This window comes from Podarcis pityusensis (assembly GCF_964106645.2).
Source record: "Podarcis pityusensis genome assembly, chromosome: 5".
Taxonomy (NCBI): domain Eukaryota; kingdom Metazoa; phylum Chordata; class Lepidosauria; order Squamata; family Lacertidae; genus Podarcis; species Podarcis pityusensis.
Genome location: NC_138032.1, coordinates 65373507 through 65393109, shown reverse-complemented (window position 1 = coordinate 65393109; position 19603 = coordinate 65373507). Strand labels below are relative to the sequence as shown.

At 41.5% G+C, this 19603-nt stretch overlaps 1 protein-coding gene across 3 annotated transcripts; it reads left to right on the top strand.

Moving 5' to 3' along the window:
• Positions 1-1710: 1710 nt before the first annotated feature.
• LOC308476746 (lipase member M-like) lies at positions 1711-18407 on the top strand. Of its 3 annotated transcripts, none has more exons than XM_081004590.1 (10): positions 1711-1962; positions 3248-3356; positions 5833-5950; positions 8126-8327; positions 10391-10500; positions 11461-11600; positions 13153-13299; positions 14752-14823; positions 15602-15667; positions 17234-18407. In XM_081004590.1, the coding sequence occupies exons 1-10, from the start codon at positions 1928-1930 to the stop codon at positions 17465-17467; spliced, it is 1233 nt and encodes a 410-aa protein (XP_080860716.1). In that variant the 5' UTR covers positions 1711-1927; the 3' UTR covers positions 17468-18407. The 3 variants fall into 3 exon arrangements, with proteins under 3 accessions (XP_080860716.1, XP_080860717.1, XP_080860718.1); XM_081004591.1 differs by having other exon boundaries at positions 1716-1962; positions 8129-8327; XM_081004592.1 differs by lacking the exon at positions 1711-1962 and adding an exon at positions 2475-2685.
• The last annotated feature ends 1196 nt before the right edge of the window (positions 18408-19603 follow it).

Sequence of the window (19603 nt, the reverse complement as noted above, 5' to 3'; positions counted from 1 at the left end):
TCACTGAAAACCCGGAAGTAAGTGTTCTGATTTTCAAATGTTTTTTGGAAGCCGAACGTCCGATGTGGCTTTTGCTTGAGTGCAAGAAGCTCCTGCAGTCAACTGGAAGCCATGCCTTGGTTTTCAAATTGTTTCGGAGTTGAATGGACTTCCAGATCGGATTAAGTTCAAGAACCAAGGTTCCACTGTACAGCTGAAGCTACACAGCCATCCCTGCCTCAAGCACTTTGCCCCCAAAGGGGATATTTGTAGATGGGCAGTAAGGTCCACTTTTGGGGCTCAGGTTTGTTCTATCTTATTCAATTTGGTCCCTGGCATGTGCTCAAACAATAACAAACCTATAGCAGTATAAAAGAATCCTTTATGGCTCAGGATTTTTCCTGAGGCAATATGGATCCTGATATGTGCCCAGCCAGGATTGGGATGAGCTATGTTCCCTCTCACTTGTGAGCTTCCAGCTGCCTCACTCTTGCTCCTATATTACCTGCCCTCTTGCCCTGTAGCATCTGCTCTTGGGGCAATGTTGGGGCACCTCTGTCTCATGTGTCATCGGAATGCCTGGAAAGGGCTCAGGAATATGAGCAAACAGGAAGTTCATGTAAGGAACAAAGAAGGGCTGTTACAGTCTCTGAGTCATGTGACACAGATGGTTTTAGTCGTAACATTCAAGAAAGAGGCCCAAGGAATGAGAAAGGGGGCAGAGGAGGAAGAGGTTACTGTAGTCAAAAGTAAATGATTGTGCACACGTGCACACAAACATGTGAAGCAGAGTTGTCACACAATTTGGTAATGGATGAAATATGGAAACCAAAAAAAGAAGAAGAAAGCAAGATCCATCAAAATATTCAGACTTTGAGCCTTATCAACAAGTTACATTGGGACCCTTGTCTATGAATGAAAATGGGCAGCAGTTTATTTATTTATTTAGCAAGTGGTTTGCAAATGTAAAATCAATGCATAGTTAAAACAAACAATCCACTGGGACATTGAGGCACCCTTAATTATAATGCACAGTAATAAATATATAATTAAAAGCACACAAACATAAACAATAACACACCAGGAGTTCAGCACAGGAGAATGCTTGCCTAAACAGGTGTGTTTTCAGAAGCCAGCAGAAACCCAACACAGATTGGACATCTTGTATTTTAGCAGGGAGGACATTCCACAACACTGGCACCAGCAGTGAAAAAGTCCATCTCTGTGTTAGCACATCATCTATGAGGAGGTGAGGATTTGGAAGGAGAGATGAGAAGTTTGCTCTCTGTTGTGCTGAGTTTTAAATGGTGACCATCCAAGCAGGAATGTTGTTGCAGGCAGCAAGAGTTGCAAGACTGGATGGAGATAAAGATCTCCAGGCTAGAATAGTAAAGCTGGGTGTCACCAGGATACGGCTGGTGATGAAATGAAAACGAATGGATTTGATGAATGAACTATGTAGAAATAGAATAGGCTTGGGTCCCTGAGGGGCTCCATCCAAAAGTGATTGCATTGCTCACAAATAAGCGAGATTAAACTGAATCTAGGATGAGATTCTTTCGAATGGCACTCATACACAGACACCCTTGCACACATGGATCTTGCCAATCTACTGAAACATCTTTTTCAGAAACCAGTTAGGACAGTTTTTGCAAGAGTTTATAAATGAAGAAAAGCATCCCGTGATATGTAATGACAGTTAAGAGGTGAGAAGGGGAACACAGAGAGTGGTATATGTTTTACTGTGTGTTCGTAGGAGGAGTCAGAAGGAGAACACAGTATGGAAAGTGCGGCACTGGATATAATTATAGAATGTCACAGGGTATGTATTTACAATGGAGGAAAAGAAATGGCCTTGTTGCCTCTGCAGTGGTGGAGTAACCAAAATATTTGAGCATAACACCTTTCCTGGTCAGCGCTACACCTACAGACCTGGGCACTCGCGCATATGACAGTGGTGCTGCCAGAAAGTCATTCATACAGGTAGGATGAAATTGATTTAATTGATGCTGTCTCTATGAATGTACCATAAACCTATTATATTAAATAGGAGCCTAGAAGGAAGCACAGGTATCTTATGTCACATGCCTACATGCAGGAATGCAAAAGGAACTGTGCACTAAAATGTAGGGTGGCTTTAAAATGAATGGCATAGGCATGAAAATAAAAGGTTTATTAAGTACATCACTTTAGTCATGGGTCGCCTATTCAGGATTCATTTCCATAACCTTGATTCCACTCTTTCTGCATATTTGTGCATCATATCCCTTGTTAGTAATTTAGGGGAGAATAGATTCTCAGGGCAAAAAATGCCCCAATTTCCAAAACAGAGCTGTGCATGTGTTTTGCAGTGATTGTGAGTGGTCAGGTCAAGTGCACTGCTACAGATCATCAGTCACGTGCATTTATTTCCTTTACACTGGTCACCAGTTTTAATTAGGTGTTCCCGATGGAGCTAACCAAGAATGTTGTGCCATTCAAGTCATATAACTAAGGAAGCCGCCCACAGTATTACTGCTATGCTGCAGATACTTTGGTATCAAGAAGAAAGAAAACCGATTAGAAGGAACTGGCAATTGTAAAAACAAATGTCTTGTGAAACATGGAAAAGGAATTTCTCTGGTAATAGATAATGCTGGCAATGTTGGAGGAGGCATCATTTGGAAATTCTGTTCCTGCCTAAACACAGCAAGAGGACTCTGAGTGGTAATATTTTCATTTACTCTGGGCTTTTTTGTATATATTTGTCTGCATTTTGAGGGGCATGGGGTATTGATAAGCAAAAAATAAGGGGGAAGGCAAGGTACAGTGTAGCCTGGAATTTTTAAAACAGAATTTTAAAAACAGAACAGAATGAAGATTTGTAGAGAAAGATTTTTTTTCATCTGCCCCTGTGAGTATAACATGCTGTGACTCAGGCAGGTGTTTTTGGCATGCAGCCCCAGTTCCCTGATATTCTCTTCTCCTGGAAGGAAAGCAAGCCCTGGCATGGTTGAAAACTCTTCTTTTCTTCCCCAATTAGTTTACTTGGTTTATGCAGCTTGGACTTCATGCATTTAACACAATTTTATGTTTTCTATTAGGTTTGATAGTTTATTTTTGTATGCTACTCATGTATTGAATTTGGATTTCAGACATTCTGGAATATTTGATTAAAATGTATATATTATGTCTCCATTGTTTATGAAGTAATTGATGTAGAATACCCCACTTTTCCCCTCCTCCTCTTCCACACCACTTTTTTCTTTTTAAAAAAATTCATATATAGAAAGAAGATGTGGTGGTTTCTTGCCATCGCTTGTCTAATACAAGCAACTGGGAGCGCAGAAGAACTGAGTGGGAGCAGAGGTTCAAATCCTGAAGTTCACATGAATGTTGTAAGCTATGTACTCCTTTATAAATCTTACGGCAGTGGCAGGCCTGAGATGGGCCTAGAATTCAAATCTGAGGGAGCTGAAGAGCAGCTCTTGTTCCTTCTGTCTTCCTTCCTCCAGTCTAGAACAGGGGTAGCCAACAAGGTGCCCTCAAGCTGCTGTTGTGCTGCTCCAGTTCCCATGAGCCCCAGACTGCATGACCATTTATCAGGGCCTAATGGGAGTTCTAGCCCAAGGGACGCGGGTGGCGCTGTGGGTTAAACCACAGAGCCTAGGACTTGCCGATCAGAAGGTCGGCAGTTCAAATCCCCACGACGGGGTGAGCTCCTGTTGCTCGGTCCCAGCTCCTGCCCACCTAGCAGTTTGAAAGCACATCAAAGTGCAAGTAGATAAATAGGTACCGCTCAGGCGGGAAGGTAAACGGCGTTTCCGTGCGCTGCTCTGGTTTGCCAGAAGCGGCTTCGTCATGCTGACCACATGACCCGGAAGCTGTACGCCGGCTCCCTTGGCCAATAAAGCAAGATGAGCGCTGCAACCCCAGAGTCGGCCATGACTGGACCTAATGGTCAGGGGTCCCTTTACCTTTACCTAATGGGAGTTCTAGCCCAATAACATCTGCAGGGGCGCCGTGTTGGCAATCCCAGGTCTGGAACATCAAAAGCATAACTATTGGTTAATGGGGTGGGGATATGCAATTGGGAGTGATGACAAACAAGCCATGGGGAAATGCAAAACTTATTTCTGGTGATACAGAGGAGTATGTAGAACAGCAAGGAAAGACGAACAACAGCACTTTCTGTTTCCCTCTTAGCAGTGCTTTTTTTCTTTGAAAATGTTTAGTGGTACTCTTATTTTCCTACTCATATTGAAATACTGCCCCTCAATGTGGCAAAACTTAGATTAACAGAAAGTTTAGGTGTATGTGTCCCCCCGCATCCCCCCCCAGAAAAAAAGCACTGCCTCTTAGTGTAGTGAACCCAATACAGTGGTACCTCGGGTTACATACGCTTCAGGTTACAGACTCAGCTAACCCAGAAATAGTACCTCGGGTTAAGAACTTTGCTTCAGGATGAGAACAGAAATTGTGCTCTGGCAGTGCGGTGCGGTGGCAGCAGGAGGCCCCATTAGCTAAAGTGGTGCTTCAGGTTAAGAACTGTTTCAAGTTAAGAACGGACCTTCAGAACGAATTAAGTACGTAACCAGAGGTACTCAGATTCTCAGCCAGATTGTTACCAAACATTTAATCCCACAATTCACCACATAGATTATGTAAAGACTTCTTGGCAGAGTTGGCCAGAGCGGGGAGGAGGAATGGGACGAGAGTGGGGAGTTTGATCCTGGGGAGGGACTCAGTGGCCTGTGAGGTGCTGTGCTGGATGCTGGTTGGTGGGAGAAAGCCCCACCTCAGTACTATTGGATGTCCCAAGCACCAAGGGAGGGCTGCTGATTTGACCCAGGTGTCTCCTTCTGCCAACAAAACACTCCCCATCTCTGGGGATGTGCCTGAGTCTGAATCAGATAGTGAGCCTCCTTCTCTAAGGATGGGACACCAGCACAAACACCTCCCTCATTCCCTTAGAATGGCAATGGAGCCCACCTGAGAGGTGCTGGAACTGAGTTGGTGAGTTCCGGCAGAAAGAAAGCCTTGCTTACACCTACCCCGTGCTCCTTGGAGCTCAGCATTAATGGACTCATTGTACAATGGACTCATTGTAACATAATCTATGTGGTGAATTGTGGGATTAAATGTTTGGTAACAATCTGGCTGAGAATCTGAGTATAGTGTCCAAGAGTGAGAGCCAGGACTTCTGTTCCATAATACTGAAAGCAGTTCAGGAACATTTCTCAATTCTGAGTGTAGGTTGAGTGAGTATGAAGGAGGCAGGCACAGACAACATCACAACCTTCTCCAGTCAGACTTCCTCCCTGCTTTTAGATGTTTTATCATTTGTCTTAGTACTTTAAAACAGTAAACTGTTTTGGGTGCCTTTGCAGAAAGACAGTATACAAAGGCAATGAAATTAGATGGTGGTGGTGATGTGTTGGTACAGCTTCATTTCATACTGAACAGGAGATTATTGCAAACTAATTTTAAAGCATAGAGTGAAAGGGTCTTGTGTGACAGAGTCTACACTTGTTGAAAGTGTCTACACAGCTCAACTGCTTTGTACTCAGGTTGTAAACTTGTTGAACATTACATGTAAATAACACTATGATTGTGCTGCTCAACTATTGGTGTATGCAAATATATGGAATGTACACTTGTGGTGACATCTGTTTATGGTGTCTTTTAAACAAACACAGAGCAGACACAGGAAGGGCCTCACTTCACATAGAAACAACTGCTTCCATTGCCATACAGTGACTGACCTATATACTGACACTATCAATGTACAGTTGTTAGCTAAAGGTCTCCTCTGTGACAGATTAAAACATTCTGAATTCAAACATCTCAGGAGTTTATTTCTTCTTCTTTTAGAGCGAGGTGATTCGCTACAAAGGATACCCAAGTGAAGAGTATGAAGTCTTAACAGATGATGGCTATTATTTGACAGTAAACCGAATTCCCTTTGGAAGAGAAAATCTTACCCCTGGAGGTATCTGAAAATATTTTTTTTCCTTATTTATAGTTCAAAACAAATTGCTGGCCTATCACAGTTGCATATTAAAAGCCTTAATACAGTGCAGAATTATGTAATTACTAGAGCTTTACACGAAGCTATCAGACCCTCAGTCAAGACCCAAAGCGACTGGGCCCAGAAGGTTGTTGCATGACCCTCTGGAGCCCCATTGAAGTGCTCAGAAGAGCATATGCAGCCTTAAACTGTATGGGTGAAGGGGCAGGTACAACAGCTTCATTCCTCAACTGTCTTGTATTGAGCAGGAAGGTCAGAAAGGGACTGAACACCCTAAAAAGTCTCTCCTCAAATGAGAGCCCGGCCTTATCAGGATCACACGGAGATGTCCTCATGGAAGCACATGGAAATGTCTTGAGAAAGCATCCTTATAAATTCCCTTCGGACCTCCCAGGTGAGGCATCTGATCAAGGCCTGTATTTTAAAATGAGCTTAAAGATATTTTTGCAAATGTTTGTATGTTTCATGCCAGGCAGAAACCAGCTGGCTAAGTACTTTGGCAGTTGTTTATCTTCCTGCTCTCCTGAACAAGCTCCCCCCCCCCCCCCCCCGATTTATAGCAGTAGCAGGAAACAAGTTTCTCAAAGTTGTAAAAGGGAATTACAGGCTGGGAGCAAATGTTACACTGACCCTACATATTACAGAATACAATCAAGCTGCAAAAACACTAATTAAGAGTTGGTAAATAGTAAGATTTATTGTTTAACAGAAAATAGTACCATGTGCCTCCCATCAGACTCTGGCCATATTTTCCTAAGGTTTAAGGTATACTGAGAGAGTTAAAGGGCAATAAATTTTGGGAAGAGCTAATGGGAAAAGCAGCTGGCTGGGAAAGAGGGGTTCTTTTGAAGAACTGAAGAGGCTTCTTTTGAAGCTGTTTTTACTGAGTTCCTTTTTACTTTGCAAAGGCCTTTTCTTCTAAAAAGCTATCTATGTTATGTATGAGATTTGTTGGCTTAATGTAATTATGCAAAGGATTTAGAAAGTAAGAAATGTTAGATTCTTATGTTAGATTCTTATTTCATTGATGGTGTGTGAGAATGTGAACCCAAGATCTCTGTTTAGATAGAATTTAATACCATGAGCCATTTGTTTCAGCCATTTGTTTTGGAATGCAGGGGCAACAGGGGCAAAAGGTGATCTGGTAATTAAGGTGCCTTGTCGAGGCAAATGTAAGATATATGGCTACTTGTCTGCCATTTATGGATAGAAGGAAATATAGCTCTTTGTCTCCCATAAAAGGTAATAGGAAATGGGTGTATCTTTTATGATTGGTTCTAGCAAACAGCCAATAGGAATTTCAACCAGGCTGATTGGACAGAGGCAGCCAAAGGAGGAGCAAGGGGTTGGGCTGAGGAAATATAAGTGCTGGCCATCAGGGCTGGAAGGGGGGCAGAGCTTTGGTAACCATATACCACTGTGCCTATCATTTATTTGTCTGACAAATAAATTATTATTTTAATTTCTCTATTGCTGCGTTGAATATTTCATTCCAGCTAAGCGTTAACCACAAGCAGGGTGCTACACAGGAAGGTCAATGATGGGATGGGCAAGTCCACTTCATATCAGGGCCTTGGGAGCATGGTTTGGCATTTGCCTGCCTATTCCCCTTCCCCAGTTTCAGTGCCCACAGATTTTTTTCTGAATTCTTGAATAGGGCTTTGTTGACAAGCCTCCTCTACAGTCAAAATTCAGATCCATGCCACTGAATGAGACTAGAGCAGGGGTCACCAACCTAAGGCCCATGGGCTGGAAGGGGCCCGTGGAGATCGTTTGACCGGCCCACAAGCCGCCTGCTCACATGCTGCGCTAAACCATTGCAGCGCAGCATGGGGACTCGCTTCCGTGGTGCTGGAAATCGCATCTGCGCATGCGCAGATACCGGAAATCACAGGCGCATGCGCTCACGTGAGAAAGAGATCCAGCCCACGAAGGGATCTCTATGGGACCGATCCGACCCAGGCAAGGTAAACCTTGCCGACACCGGGACTAGAGCCTAACAAACATACTGAGATAATGTACTGTAATATAAACTATAATCTAATAATATAAACAAGGGATATTTGTCAAAAACATATTTGTTATCATGGCACAGAGATTCTCACCTGCTTTGTTATAATGATTTGTTTTTTAAACCAGGTCCCAGGCCTGTTGTGTTCCTGCAGCATGGGATATTTGCGGAAGCTAGCTTCTGGGTCGAAAATCTGGCAAACAACAGTTTTGGATTTATATTAGCTGATGCTGGCTATGATGTTTGGCTGGGGAACAACAGAGGATCAAGGTGGTCTCGGAGACACCAGAATTTGTCAACTGACCAAGATGAATTTTGGGATTTCAGGTATTTTGAACTGTAAAATAAACAGCAATAAACAATATTATTTCACACATTAACTCTGCTGATCTTCAGCATTTTAGTGCAAATTTCTCCAGATCAGCACATTTTTGTATGCAGTTTTGACTAATGTACACATTTTTGCAAGTAGTATCTCCCAATATGGTACATTTTAAATGTTATTTTCACTAATAATATACATTTTATGCACAATTTTACCAAATATACACATTTTTGTAAACACTGAGTGGTTGCCGAACTTAATCACTCAAAAATTTTAAGGATGGCTGAGTTTTGGTTCTCATATCAACAAATTTGATAAATTCAGCTTTAAATGTAGACTGAATTGAATTTCTCCCTATCCCTATTCATATCCCTTTATGTCAATAGATTTGCACTGAGCAAGACTATGGCTACAGTCTATAGGCTTCTATGCATGTAGCTATCCTAAGAAATGAACTGTAGAAACATAACCCTTTGAAATAAGGACTACAAAATTTTGGATCCCTGCACAATTCCAGAATGTGTGAGAAAAAGCAGAAGTCTACACGCAGGGGTTTTTCGCATCCTACAGCCCTATGTGTGATTTTCTATGTCTGATGCCTGTTAGAAGTAAAACGTGGGTCCTAAGACCCTCAAAATAAATTCTGAACAAAATTGGTGAAGCAGCAAAGAGTTTATTGAGTACAATACATTCTTGCAAGAGCGGGTGTCCAAAGTAGGCACACCCCAAATTGGCAAGGCACAAGTTTATATTCTTTATACCTGAAGCACAGGTTTCCCTTGTTTCCTCATTGGCTGGATACATGCAAGGTTTATAGCCTATCATGACCACCTAGTTAACATACTAAAATCCCCACCTTTGTTGACATCTCCCATTACTCTAGTTCCAACGACCACTACTCCTGTTTACCTTTCTCCTTATTTGGTCCATGTTTCTTATGTTTTTACACATTGACTCAAGCAATAAATCCACATCCCAACCACTAGTGGGTGTAACTGAGTACAGATAAATCGCATAACGGCTGCAAACAGCCCTATCTATAAGCCTCCTAACCACAAGATATGTGTAAGCAAGTTTCTGCTGTCTGCGGTCATCTAACCGTTGCAGCCTTGTGGCCTTTTGAAAAGGCAACATTTTTATTCCTCACAATGCCCCTTTCCCCTGATTCATATGTGAGGGGACCATTGTGGCTGGGTGAGCCTGCTACTCCTAGTTAGGGATGGAAGGATCTGTTGGTTTTGGTTCTCACAGTCTGTCATATCCCCCCAAACTTAAATCTGGTTCTCCACATATCTGCATCAATTTGAAAAAATTTTGTTTGACAAGTCTTCATGGAAATTCCTCCGTACTTTAGTGCAAATTTCTCTTGATATACTTTGGTGTGCACATTTTATCATGTCATTTTCACTATTTTTTATTCACAGTTTGCATAATATATGTATTTTTGTAAACTCTTGATTGGCTGGAGGATGGCATCACAACATATGAATTAATATGAATTTCGAAGGACGACTGTGTTTCAGTTGTCATTTCATTTTAGAAAGTGTGAATTTGAAAAATTTAGGTTTCAATGCAATCTGAATCAAATCCCCCCCCCCTTCCCTCATCATACACTGAATGGTTACACTGAGCAGGACGGTAACTAAAAACTATAGATCTCTATGCATGTTGGATTTCCACATATGTACTGTGGCCTGCACAATTCCAGAATGTGTGGAAAGAAGTAGAAGTCCACACACTGAGCATCTTCACATCTTACAGCCTGCTTTTATGTGTGATGGTTCTTCATGAGATTCATGTATGAAATGAAAAAATGTGTGTGTGTGTGAGAGAGAGAGAGAGAGAGAGAGAGAGAGAGAGAGAGAGAGAGATGTTTAGTGATGTTCTGTTGCTGGAAGCCATCGCTGCAAAATTAAAGTGGAGAATAGAGATGGTGGCGCCATCACCTGGTTCTGCACCCACATTTCAAGCAAAACCTTCCAGAAGGCAACTCTGGGTGAACATCTAGGAGTTCAGATGAAGAGGTGTCACTAATTTTGCCATAACATTTAAATATTTCCTTCAGTTTCCATGAAATGGCTTTGTATGACCTTCCAGCAATGATCAACTTCATTCTGAAGAAAACTGGGCAGAAGCAACTGTATTACGTAGGCTACTCTCAAGGCACAACCATTGGTATGCTAAATTGGGCTAACCCATGTTTTTTTACTCTCTTGTTCTCTCTCTCTCTCTCTCTTTCTAAGGGGAAAAAAGGGTTTATGTTCTGCTATTCTGGATCCTAGAGCCAGCTGTAAAGATTGCAGTTTGACCTTATACTGCTGATCCTTTTGTGTTGGGAGTCAGCCTTGCCCCAACACTGGTGCTGAATTGTGAACCAGTCAGTATCTATGGGCCTGCTTTCCCTTTGTGACTATGCTATGTCCCTGTGAGTTTTCAGGGGGAAATGAGAAGATAGCTGTAAGGGTGGAGAAAGTGGTAAGCTGTCCTGTTGACCAGCCCATGGGCCAGAAATTGCCAGCCCTTGGGCCAGATGCACCCCACAACCAGTTTCAACTGGTCCTCTGCCCACCTCCAATCAGCAGCTTCTCACTGGGGAGAAAAAGAGGCTTTGATGTTACAGAATAAAACCTTACCATGTGCCCCATGATCTATCATAAGAATTCAGCCTTGCTTTACATACAGCTGTGATCCAGGGTTTGCCCTATTTAGATTCATTTTAGACTTTTACAGTTTATATTTAAAAGAGAAAATCATTACAAGAATAACAGAATAATCTCAATTGCCTTACTTTACTGGCAACTGGTTTTAACTTGATAAGTAGAGAGGGGAGATGGTCAGGTTTTGCCACCCATGGCAGATCTATTGCTTAGCCTCAATTGATCCATTGATCACATAGGGCAGATATAGGGAACCTGTGGCCCTACAGATGCGCTTGGACTCCAACTCCCATCAGCCCCAGCCAGCATGGCAAATGAACAGCGATAGTGGGAGTTGTGGACCAGCCATATCAGGAGGGCCACAGAATCCCCATCTCTGCTTTAGAGTCTAGGAGTAGGCCTTTGGTAAATTGGCAAATGAATTTCGTACTATGAGCAGTCCTAAATGCTCACTGTGTTTTTCTCCCCTATCCTTTAGGCTTCATAGCATTTTCAGCCATACCAGAGCTGTCTCAAAAAATCAAACTATTTACCGCCTTGGCTCCTGTGATTTCTCTTAAGCATGTGACAAGCCCTGCTTCCAAATTTTCCTTCCTACTTCCTGACTACTCATCCAAGGTACACATTAATCTCTATTTTATTACTGGGAAATCAAAGAATACTAGGCCAGCAGAAATTTAAGAGTAACCTTTCCCTTAACTTCATAACTAAGATAGACAATTGTACCTTTCACCCTCATAGAGATTATGCTATAAAAGAAAAAGTCTATAAACTCTATGATTCTATATAACAGGTTCACATTTTACATAACTGTAGTGTTGCTCGGAGAGCATACTGAATGAAGGGCTGTTTAGAAATATAAGAAATACAACCTAAATTTGTTTGAGTTGCTATGCATAGCAAAATTTCGGGGTTTTTTTTAAAAAAAAGTTTTGAAAAACCAACACAGGCTTTACTATACATTTCAGTGAGCTGTGGATTGCTCTTACAGTGCTGAACAACATAAAGAGAATAAACCAAGAAAAAAGCCCTAAGGATTAAATATTTCAATCTGGGTGAGAAATGTATGTGTACTTTGTGTTTTTGGTCCACATCCAAACTAGGAATAGGTTGTGGGGTTTTTTGGTGTTGTTTTTTTTAAAAATCAGTTTGCATTGTAGGAGAACCTACCTCATTTGCACAATACACAAAAAAAGAAGCTCAGCTGCCGTTCAAAATTTACTCATCTTTAAAATTTGGTTCTCCAAGCAGGTTATGAATACAAAAATGCATATACTAGGGTAAAATGTGTATATTATTCCACATGTTAGCAAAAATAGCAGACAAAAATGGTTATATTAGGGGAAATTTATTTGCAAAAATGTGTGTGCTAGGCAAAAATGTATGTATTAAAAAAAATTCACACTGAAGAAATTTCAAGAGGACTTGTGCTTAAAAAAAATGCAAACTGATTTAGAAATGTGGAAAATTGAACTTAAGAGTGGAATATGAAAAACTGAGAGAAATAGAATCAACAGATTCACTAATTCGCACTCCAACCTTCCTGCACTGAGGACTCAGCTATCCAGCTGCAAATATATCATTTTAAGTGCATTATACAGCTGTGACACTAAGTGGTGATGTTGAGCTTATGGCAGATTCAATATATTTTTCAAAGCATTTTTTAAAAAGCATTTTCAGAGACACATTTATATGTGTCGAGATTCCACCTGAGTTGGAAGATCTGAAGGGGTCTTATGAATAGATTTGGTGGAACATGGTTACAAGCCTCCCTCTAATTGGAACCGGGTGTTATCATTGTTCCTGATTGAGAAGAGGCTTGTAAGTATGACCAGCTGGATGCCCTTCTAAATCCCTTTCAGACCTTCCCACGGGAAGGTGGACCAGGTACGATCAGCATATGGGTCTCTGTTCCCACTCTCCAACTGAAACCTTTAAGACAGGCTTCCTCAAACTCGGCCCTCCAGATGTTTTGAGACTACAATTCCCATCACCCCTGACCATTTGTCCTGCTAGCTATGGATCATGGGAGTTGTAGGCCAAAAACATCTGGAGGGCCAAGCCTGCTTTAAGAAGCTGCAACCAGCCACAAAAGAATTCTAGAGGAACATAGCTAATCCCGTAAATATTTTTTTAAGGTTAAATTGTAACACCTTTTGTATCTTCCCAGAGCATCTTTGTCCGAGGAGAATTTGTACTGTTTCGCAAACCCGTGGCAGACTTTTTCAGGAAATTGTGCAGCGTTACATTGATGCAGCAATTCTGTGCTCAACTCATATTCTCACCAGGCGGATTTAATGCAACAAATCTAAATATGGTGTGTAGATTGTGTAAAGAAAACATAGTAGTTTGCTACTATGATTGGTTTGCTACATGTTCTGAATCTTCACAAAGCTTCGTTTTTGCAGCAAAAGCTGAGCATCCAAAGGGTGCAAAAAGCCCTGCGAAAAACTGAAGACTCAGAATAAGATGGGAATCTTGTACAAACTTTAAATAAGTCTCAGTGAACAGAATATGGCTTACTTTGTGAGTAGATATGCCTATGGTTGCACTAGAACAGCCCAATTTTATATATGTCTAATCAGAAACAATTCTCATAGAGTTGAATGGGACTTACTCCCAGGAAAATGGGTTTAGGTGCCAGAAAGTGAGTCTCCATCTGCACTATACAGCAACTTACCACTTTAAACAGGCATGGCTTCCCTCAGAGTAGTTAACAATCAGTGTGTGGGAAATAATAAGAGTCTGTGAGGGGAATTATAGGTGTCACCAAACAACTTTCAGCACCCCTATCAAACTACAGCCCCCAGGATTCTTTGGGGGAAGCCGTGCCTGTTTTAAGTGATGTGATACTGCTTTAAAGTTAAGGTGCAGCTGGCATCGGAGACATGTCTCCTGAAGAAAAATGACCATTAGAATTTTGGTTCTGTCCAGCCTATGACCTTAAAGACAGAATGCATGCACTGCCTGCCGAGCGATAAGCAGGATGTGGCCAATTCATCTCAAAGGGTGAATCAACTTTAATGCACCTTGTTGCCTTAACAATCGTTGCTACTAAAAAGCTGGAATTTAGCAACATAAGAAAAGCCCTGGGTTTCTCATATTTGGGTCCCCTACCGTTGCTGGACTACAACTCCCATTACCCCTAGATAGCAGGACCAGTGGCCAGGGATGATGGGAGTTGTAGTCCGACAACAGCTGGGGACCCACATTCAAGAAACGTTGGAAACCAAAGGCCCATGGCGCCCAGCATCCTGTTTTCATAGTGGCCAATCAGATTCCTACAGGAAATACACAAGCGGAGCCTGAGCACAACCTCAGTTACCCCATTCCTGTCTCCCAGCAGCTGCTATTCAGAAATATATTGTCTCTGATACTGGAGGTACTGCAGAGCTTTCATGATTAATAGCCACTGATAGAGCTATCATCTATGAATTTGTCTCAACCCACTTCAAAGCCACTATCACATCTTGCAAAAGTGAATTTCCCAGCTGAGCTATATACACTGTGTGACAAAATTATTTGCTTGAACTTTCCCGAATCTGCCAGCTTTGGTGGCCTCAGGTTCTTTTGATGTGAAAGGGAGAAATCTCTCCCCCCCCCCCCGTACAAATGCACTCTTTTCATCCCATTTACAATTGTATAGTATTTTCCTCATCCCTTTTCTAAACAAAATAGCCTTTACTTGTAGGGGAGTTTCTGGGGGGTTTTTTGTTTTAATTTCACTGATTTTTCAGATTGTTGTTTATTTTCCAAACTTTTCCTGCAGAGTCGAATAGATTTGTATGGAGCTCGCTTTATGGATGGAACATCAGCTAAATCTATTGTACACTGGAAACAGGTAGAGTGTTGTATACTTTTTAGCAGCTGTGATGGTCAAGAGAGTTCCATGCTTATATGCTCACTCAAAAATTACAAACTTTCTGAGCCTCCACCAAAGAATCCTGCAACTATTAGTGTACTTAACTTTCCCTGGGAAGCCACTACAATAATTAAGCCAATTTAAGATTCAGGTTGGTAGCCGTGTTGGTCTGACACAGTCACAATAAATAAAAAACCTGTCCAGTAGCACCTTAGAGACCAACTAAGTTTGTTCTGGGTATAAGCTTTCGTGTGTATGTACACTTCTTCAGATACATCTGAAACAGTGGTCCAGTGACTTCTGTTTCAGTGTATCTGAAGAAGTGTGCATGCACACAAAAGCTTATACCCAGAACAAACTTAGTTGGTCTCTAAGGTGCTACTGGACAATTTTTTAAGACAATTTAAGTTGGTGCTATTGTTCTAATATGAGCTTTCTGAACTGACATGGCTAAAACCTAGTTTTGTTTATTTAGGCAGAGTACGGAGCTCTTTTCGTCTTATGAAAAAATGAGTGTTCTGCAAATCCCTTCATTTCAGAAGGGGATTCCTCACATAAAATATATTTACCCCAAGGGATATTTACTGCCATAGAGATAAATTCCAAAAGGAACAGGCAACGTTCATAATTAGTCAAACAAGGATTTTACAGAAAAGAATAGGTTGGATCAAAAATAGTAATTTTATTATTTGTAATATGTATCACATAATATCTAATGCTAATATCCAATGCTATGGCTTTCCTATTATTTTGATAGATAAGAGATTCAGGATTATTCAGATACTTTGACTACGGGAATGAGAATCAGGCAAGATATAACCAGGTAAGAGCGAACAATTTTTGTTCAGTAAATATGGTGAAAATAGAAATCTGCATCAAGGACATGCATTTACAATGGTTCTGACTATCAGCACAACCCAGATGATATTAACTGCTTGGAGTTCTCATCAGTGTCAATATAAGAGTTAAGAATTCGCCTAATTTTCTGATGTTCTTAACATGGATTTGCAAAAGTGATTTGGTGACACAAGCTTATATATATATATATATCGACGTATATCGATACATATATATATATATCGACATATTTCCAAATCAGGACAAAGTTGGGTTTTGTTTTGTTTTTTGTCAAAGTTGTTGAGTTTTTTGGGGGGATGGGGGGAATTGGATTTCTAAAACATTTTTTTCTTTAAAAAAATGCCCTAGTTGCCATACATCTAGGTTTTCCCAGACATTTTGCCAATTCGGTGAAAATTTGCCCAGACCCCATTTTGACAGTCCAATTCCGGGATGTATGGTAGCCCTATATACCTCCCACCATTCATCCATGCAGTTCAAGCTGGAATGGGTCATTGTCCCCTCATTTTATCCACATAACAACCCTGTGAGGTAGTCTAGAATGATTGTGATTGATCCAGGGTCAGTCAGTGAACTTCATGGTTAAGGGGGAATGTAAACATGGCTCTCCAAGTACTAATTAACAATCTAACCAGTATACCACACTAGTTCACAGTTAATGTGAATGTGATCTCATCAAGTGTTTGCCTCCACATGCTCAGAGAATGTGTGGTGGGTGGGTGGAGCATGGCTATGTACATTAGATCCAACCTCAGACCACATATTTGACAAAGTCTAGAGGAGGAGTCTAGATGTGTCCAGTTTGTCTCCATTTCTCGTACCCCTGCCAGGGATTTAATATGGGACCTTCTGCATTCAAAGCAGGTTCTTTTCCACCTCCTTAAATGTGGTGTGGATCTCCTGACTCCCAATCTCCTTTTCCTCAGACCAAGCAGCAAATAGTTGGAGGGTCCTCAAAGCCATTCCCACCACTCAAACCACTCCCCACTTTCCTTGCAGGAACAATGGCATTGGCAGCAAAGAAATGTGAGGAGAATTCCCATCTTCTTCCCACATCATCATGTTATCTGTATGATGAATTACAGAGAGTGTAGCTCTTTCAGGGAAGCTTTCAATTGTCAGTCAGGTTGCCTTGGGTTCTCCCTGCCCCCTGCTTGTTTGTTTTGTAAATGTGTAGGCCACTTCATGGGCTGAGGTCATCAAAGTAGTGTACAACAAGCTAAAAAGAAATAAGATAGAATACAAAAAAAATACAAACTCCAGAAAGCAATAAATCAGTGCCTACAGTTCCTGGGTTTGTTGTGCAAAACTTTGAAAAACCAGGAGCAAATCTGTGGAGAACCGCAGAGGATCCACCCAACCATATTTAAAACATGTTAGCAGACTATAAGTGTTCTAGGTAGAAAGAAGGGAAAATCACCCATCTATACAAGCCTGTGGACTGTCCACAGTTGGTCTGAATTGTGTAAAGATGCTGTCACTAACAACATTTTTTTAAAAAAATAATGATTCATTGTCATTTACTTTCCAGAGCTTTCCCCCTTTGTATAAAATAGAGGACATGACTGTGCCAACTGCAGTGTGGACTGGCGGAAATGACCTGATTGCAAGCCCCAGAGATGTAGCCGTCTTACTTCCTCGTATCACTAACCTAGTTTACCACAAAAATATGACATACTGGAACCACTGGGATTTCATCTGGGGCCTCAGTGCCCCCGAGCTCATGTACTACAAAATCATTAAGTTGATGAGATGCTTTAGCTGAGATGGGATGCCTTAGCTGAGTCATGGTTGCTTTAGCTGAGATTCCTGCATTCCAGCTCTACAATTCTATGATTCCATGAGAATGTCTCTGTAAAGCAATACATTCCTATGATAAATTTCATTTCTTTCCTTTTACACCAATCACAACAAACACTATACTTGCATTGACAGCCATGTAGGCCACTGAAATCCACAGTATTTAAAAGTCCATTGACATATGTTTAAAGCACTCTTATACCACTTTAACAGTCATGGCTTCCTGGGAACTCACAGAGCTACAATTTCAGAGTGGTTTAACAATCATCCCTCTACTTATAGCTCTCTGAAGGGAATAGTGGTCTTCTAACAGCTCTCTGCATCCTTAATAAACTACAGTTCCCAGAATTATTTGGAGTAATTCATGACTTAGTGTTTTAAGAGTGCTTTTTATTTTATTTTAAGTGTATCAGTTTCCTCACCACTGGTTCGTGTATCCTTAACCACATGATTAAGAATATAAGAATTGCCTTGCTGCATCAGACCCCAGGAAAAAGGCCAGGATACAAATGTGATAAAAGAATTACCACCTCACCACACAACTGATTCCCTGCATACTACACTTCCAGAGTGTTTAAAATGTATGGTGCTGAATGAATGTGGCTGCCAGGGTGGGCAGTTAAGGCCTGGACTATCTGAGTGGGATGCACTAGGCGGGGCAATTCAGTTTTGATTCCCTGAGAGTAAAACTAAATAGAAGATATTGAGTGGGTGTTTCTGGTAAGGAACAGTGACAGCCATTCTAGGTGAGTAAAGTCTCCCTGAGACTCGGTTTAGAAAAGAGTGTAAAATTATCTGCAAAAAGGTTATGTCTTAAACTTTAGTTTTGTGTCTCACAGTTGAAATCATCATGCTTTAAACCTTCAGAGAATGTAATTAAATAAACATTGAATTTTGTTCCAGAAGTGACTCCTTATACTTTGAACTTCAGGGTAGGGAATGAGTAGGCACTGGGCAGCCTTCACAGAAATACAAACCTTGTTGCTGTCTTGACCATCACTACTACAAATAGTTGATTCTAGAGCTTTCCTAGGGATAACAAGGGGAGTTTTATCTATTAGCACATCTACAAAATTGGTCACATTACCCACAACATCCAGGAACAGAGGGGCAGTGAAGAATCATAGAATCATAGAATCATAGAGTTGGAAGAGACCACAAGGGCCATCGAGTCCAACCCCCTGCCAAGCAGGAAACACCATCAGAGCACTCCTGACATATGGTTGTCAAGCCTCTGCTTAAAGACCTCCAAAGAAGGAGACTCCACCACACTCCTTGGCAGCAAATTCCACTGTCAAACAGCTCTTACTGTCAGGAAGTTCTTCCTAATGTTTAGGTGGAATCTTCTTTCTTCTAGTTTGGATCCATTGCTCCGTGTCCGCTTCTCTGGAGCAGCAGAAAACCTTTCTCCCTCCTCTATGTGACATCCTTTTATATATTTGAACATGGCTATCATATCACCCCTTAACCTCCTCTTCTCCAGCCTAAACATGCCCAGCTCCCTTAGCCGTTCCTCATAAGGCATCGTTTCCAGGCCTTTGACCGTTTTGGTTGCCCTTCTCTGGACACGTTCCAGTTTGTCAGTGTCCTTCTTGAACTGTGGTGCCCAGAACTGGACACTGTACTCCAGGTGAGGTCTGACCAGAGCAGAATACAGTGGCACTATTACTTCCCTTGATCTAGATGCTATACTTCTATTGATGCAGCCCAGAATTGCATTGACTTTTTTAGCTGCTGTGTCACACTGTTGGCTCATGCCAAGTTTGTGGTCAACCAAGACTCCTAGATCCTTTTCACATGTACTGCTCTCAAGCCAGGTGTCACCCATCTTGTATTTGTGCCTCTCGGGTTTTTTTTGCCCAAGTGCAATACTTTACATTTCTCCCTGTTAAAATTCATCTTGTTTGTTTTTGCCCAGTTCTCTAATCTGTCAAGGTCGTTTTGAAGTGTGATCCTGTCCTCTGGGGTGTTAGCCACCCCTCCCAGTTTGGTGTCATCTGCAAATTTGATCAGGATGCCCTTGGGTACATCATCCAAGTCGTTGATAAAGATGTTGAATAAGATCGGGCCCAAGACAGAACCCTGTGGCACCCCACTAGTC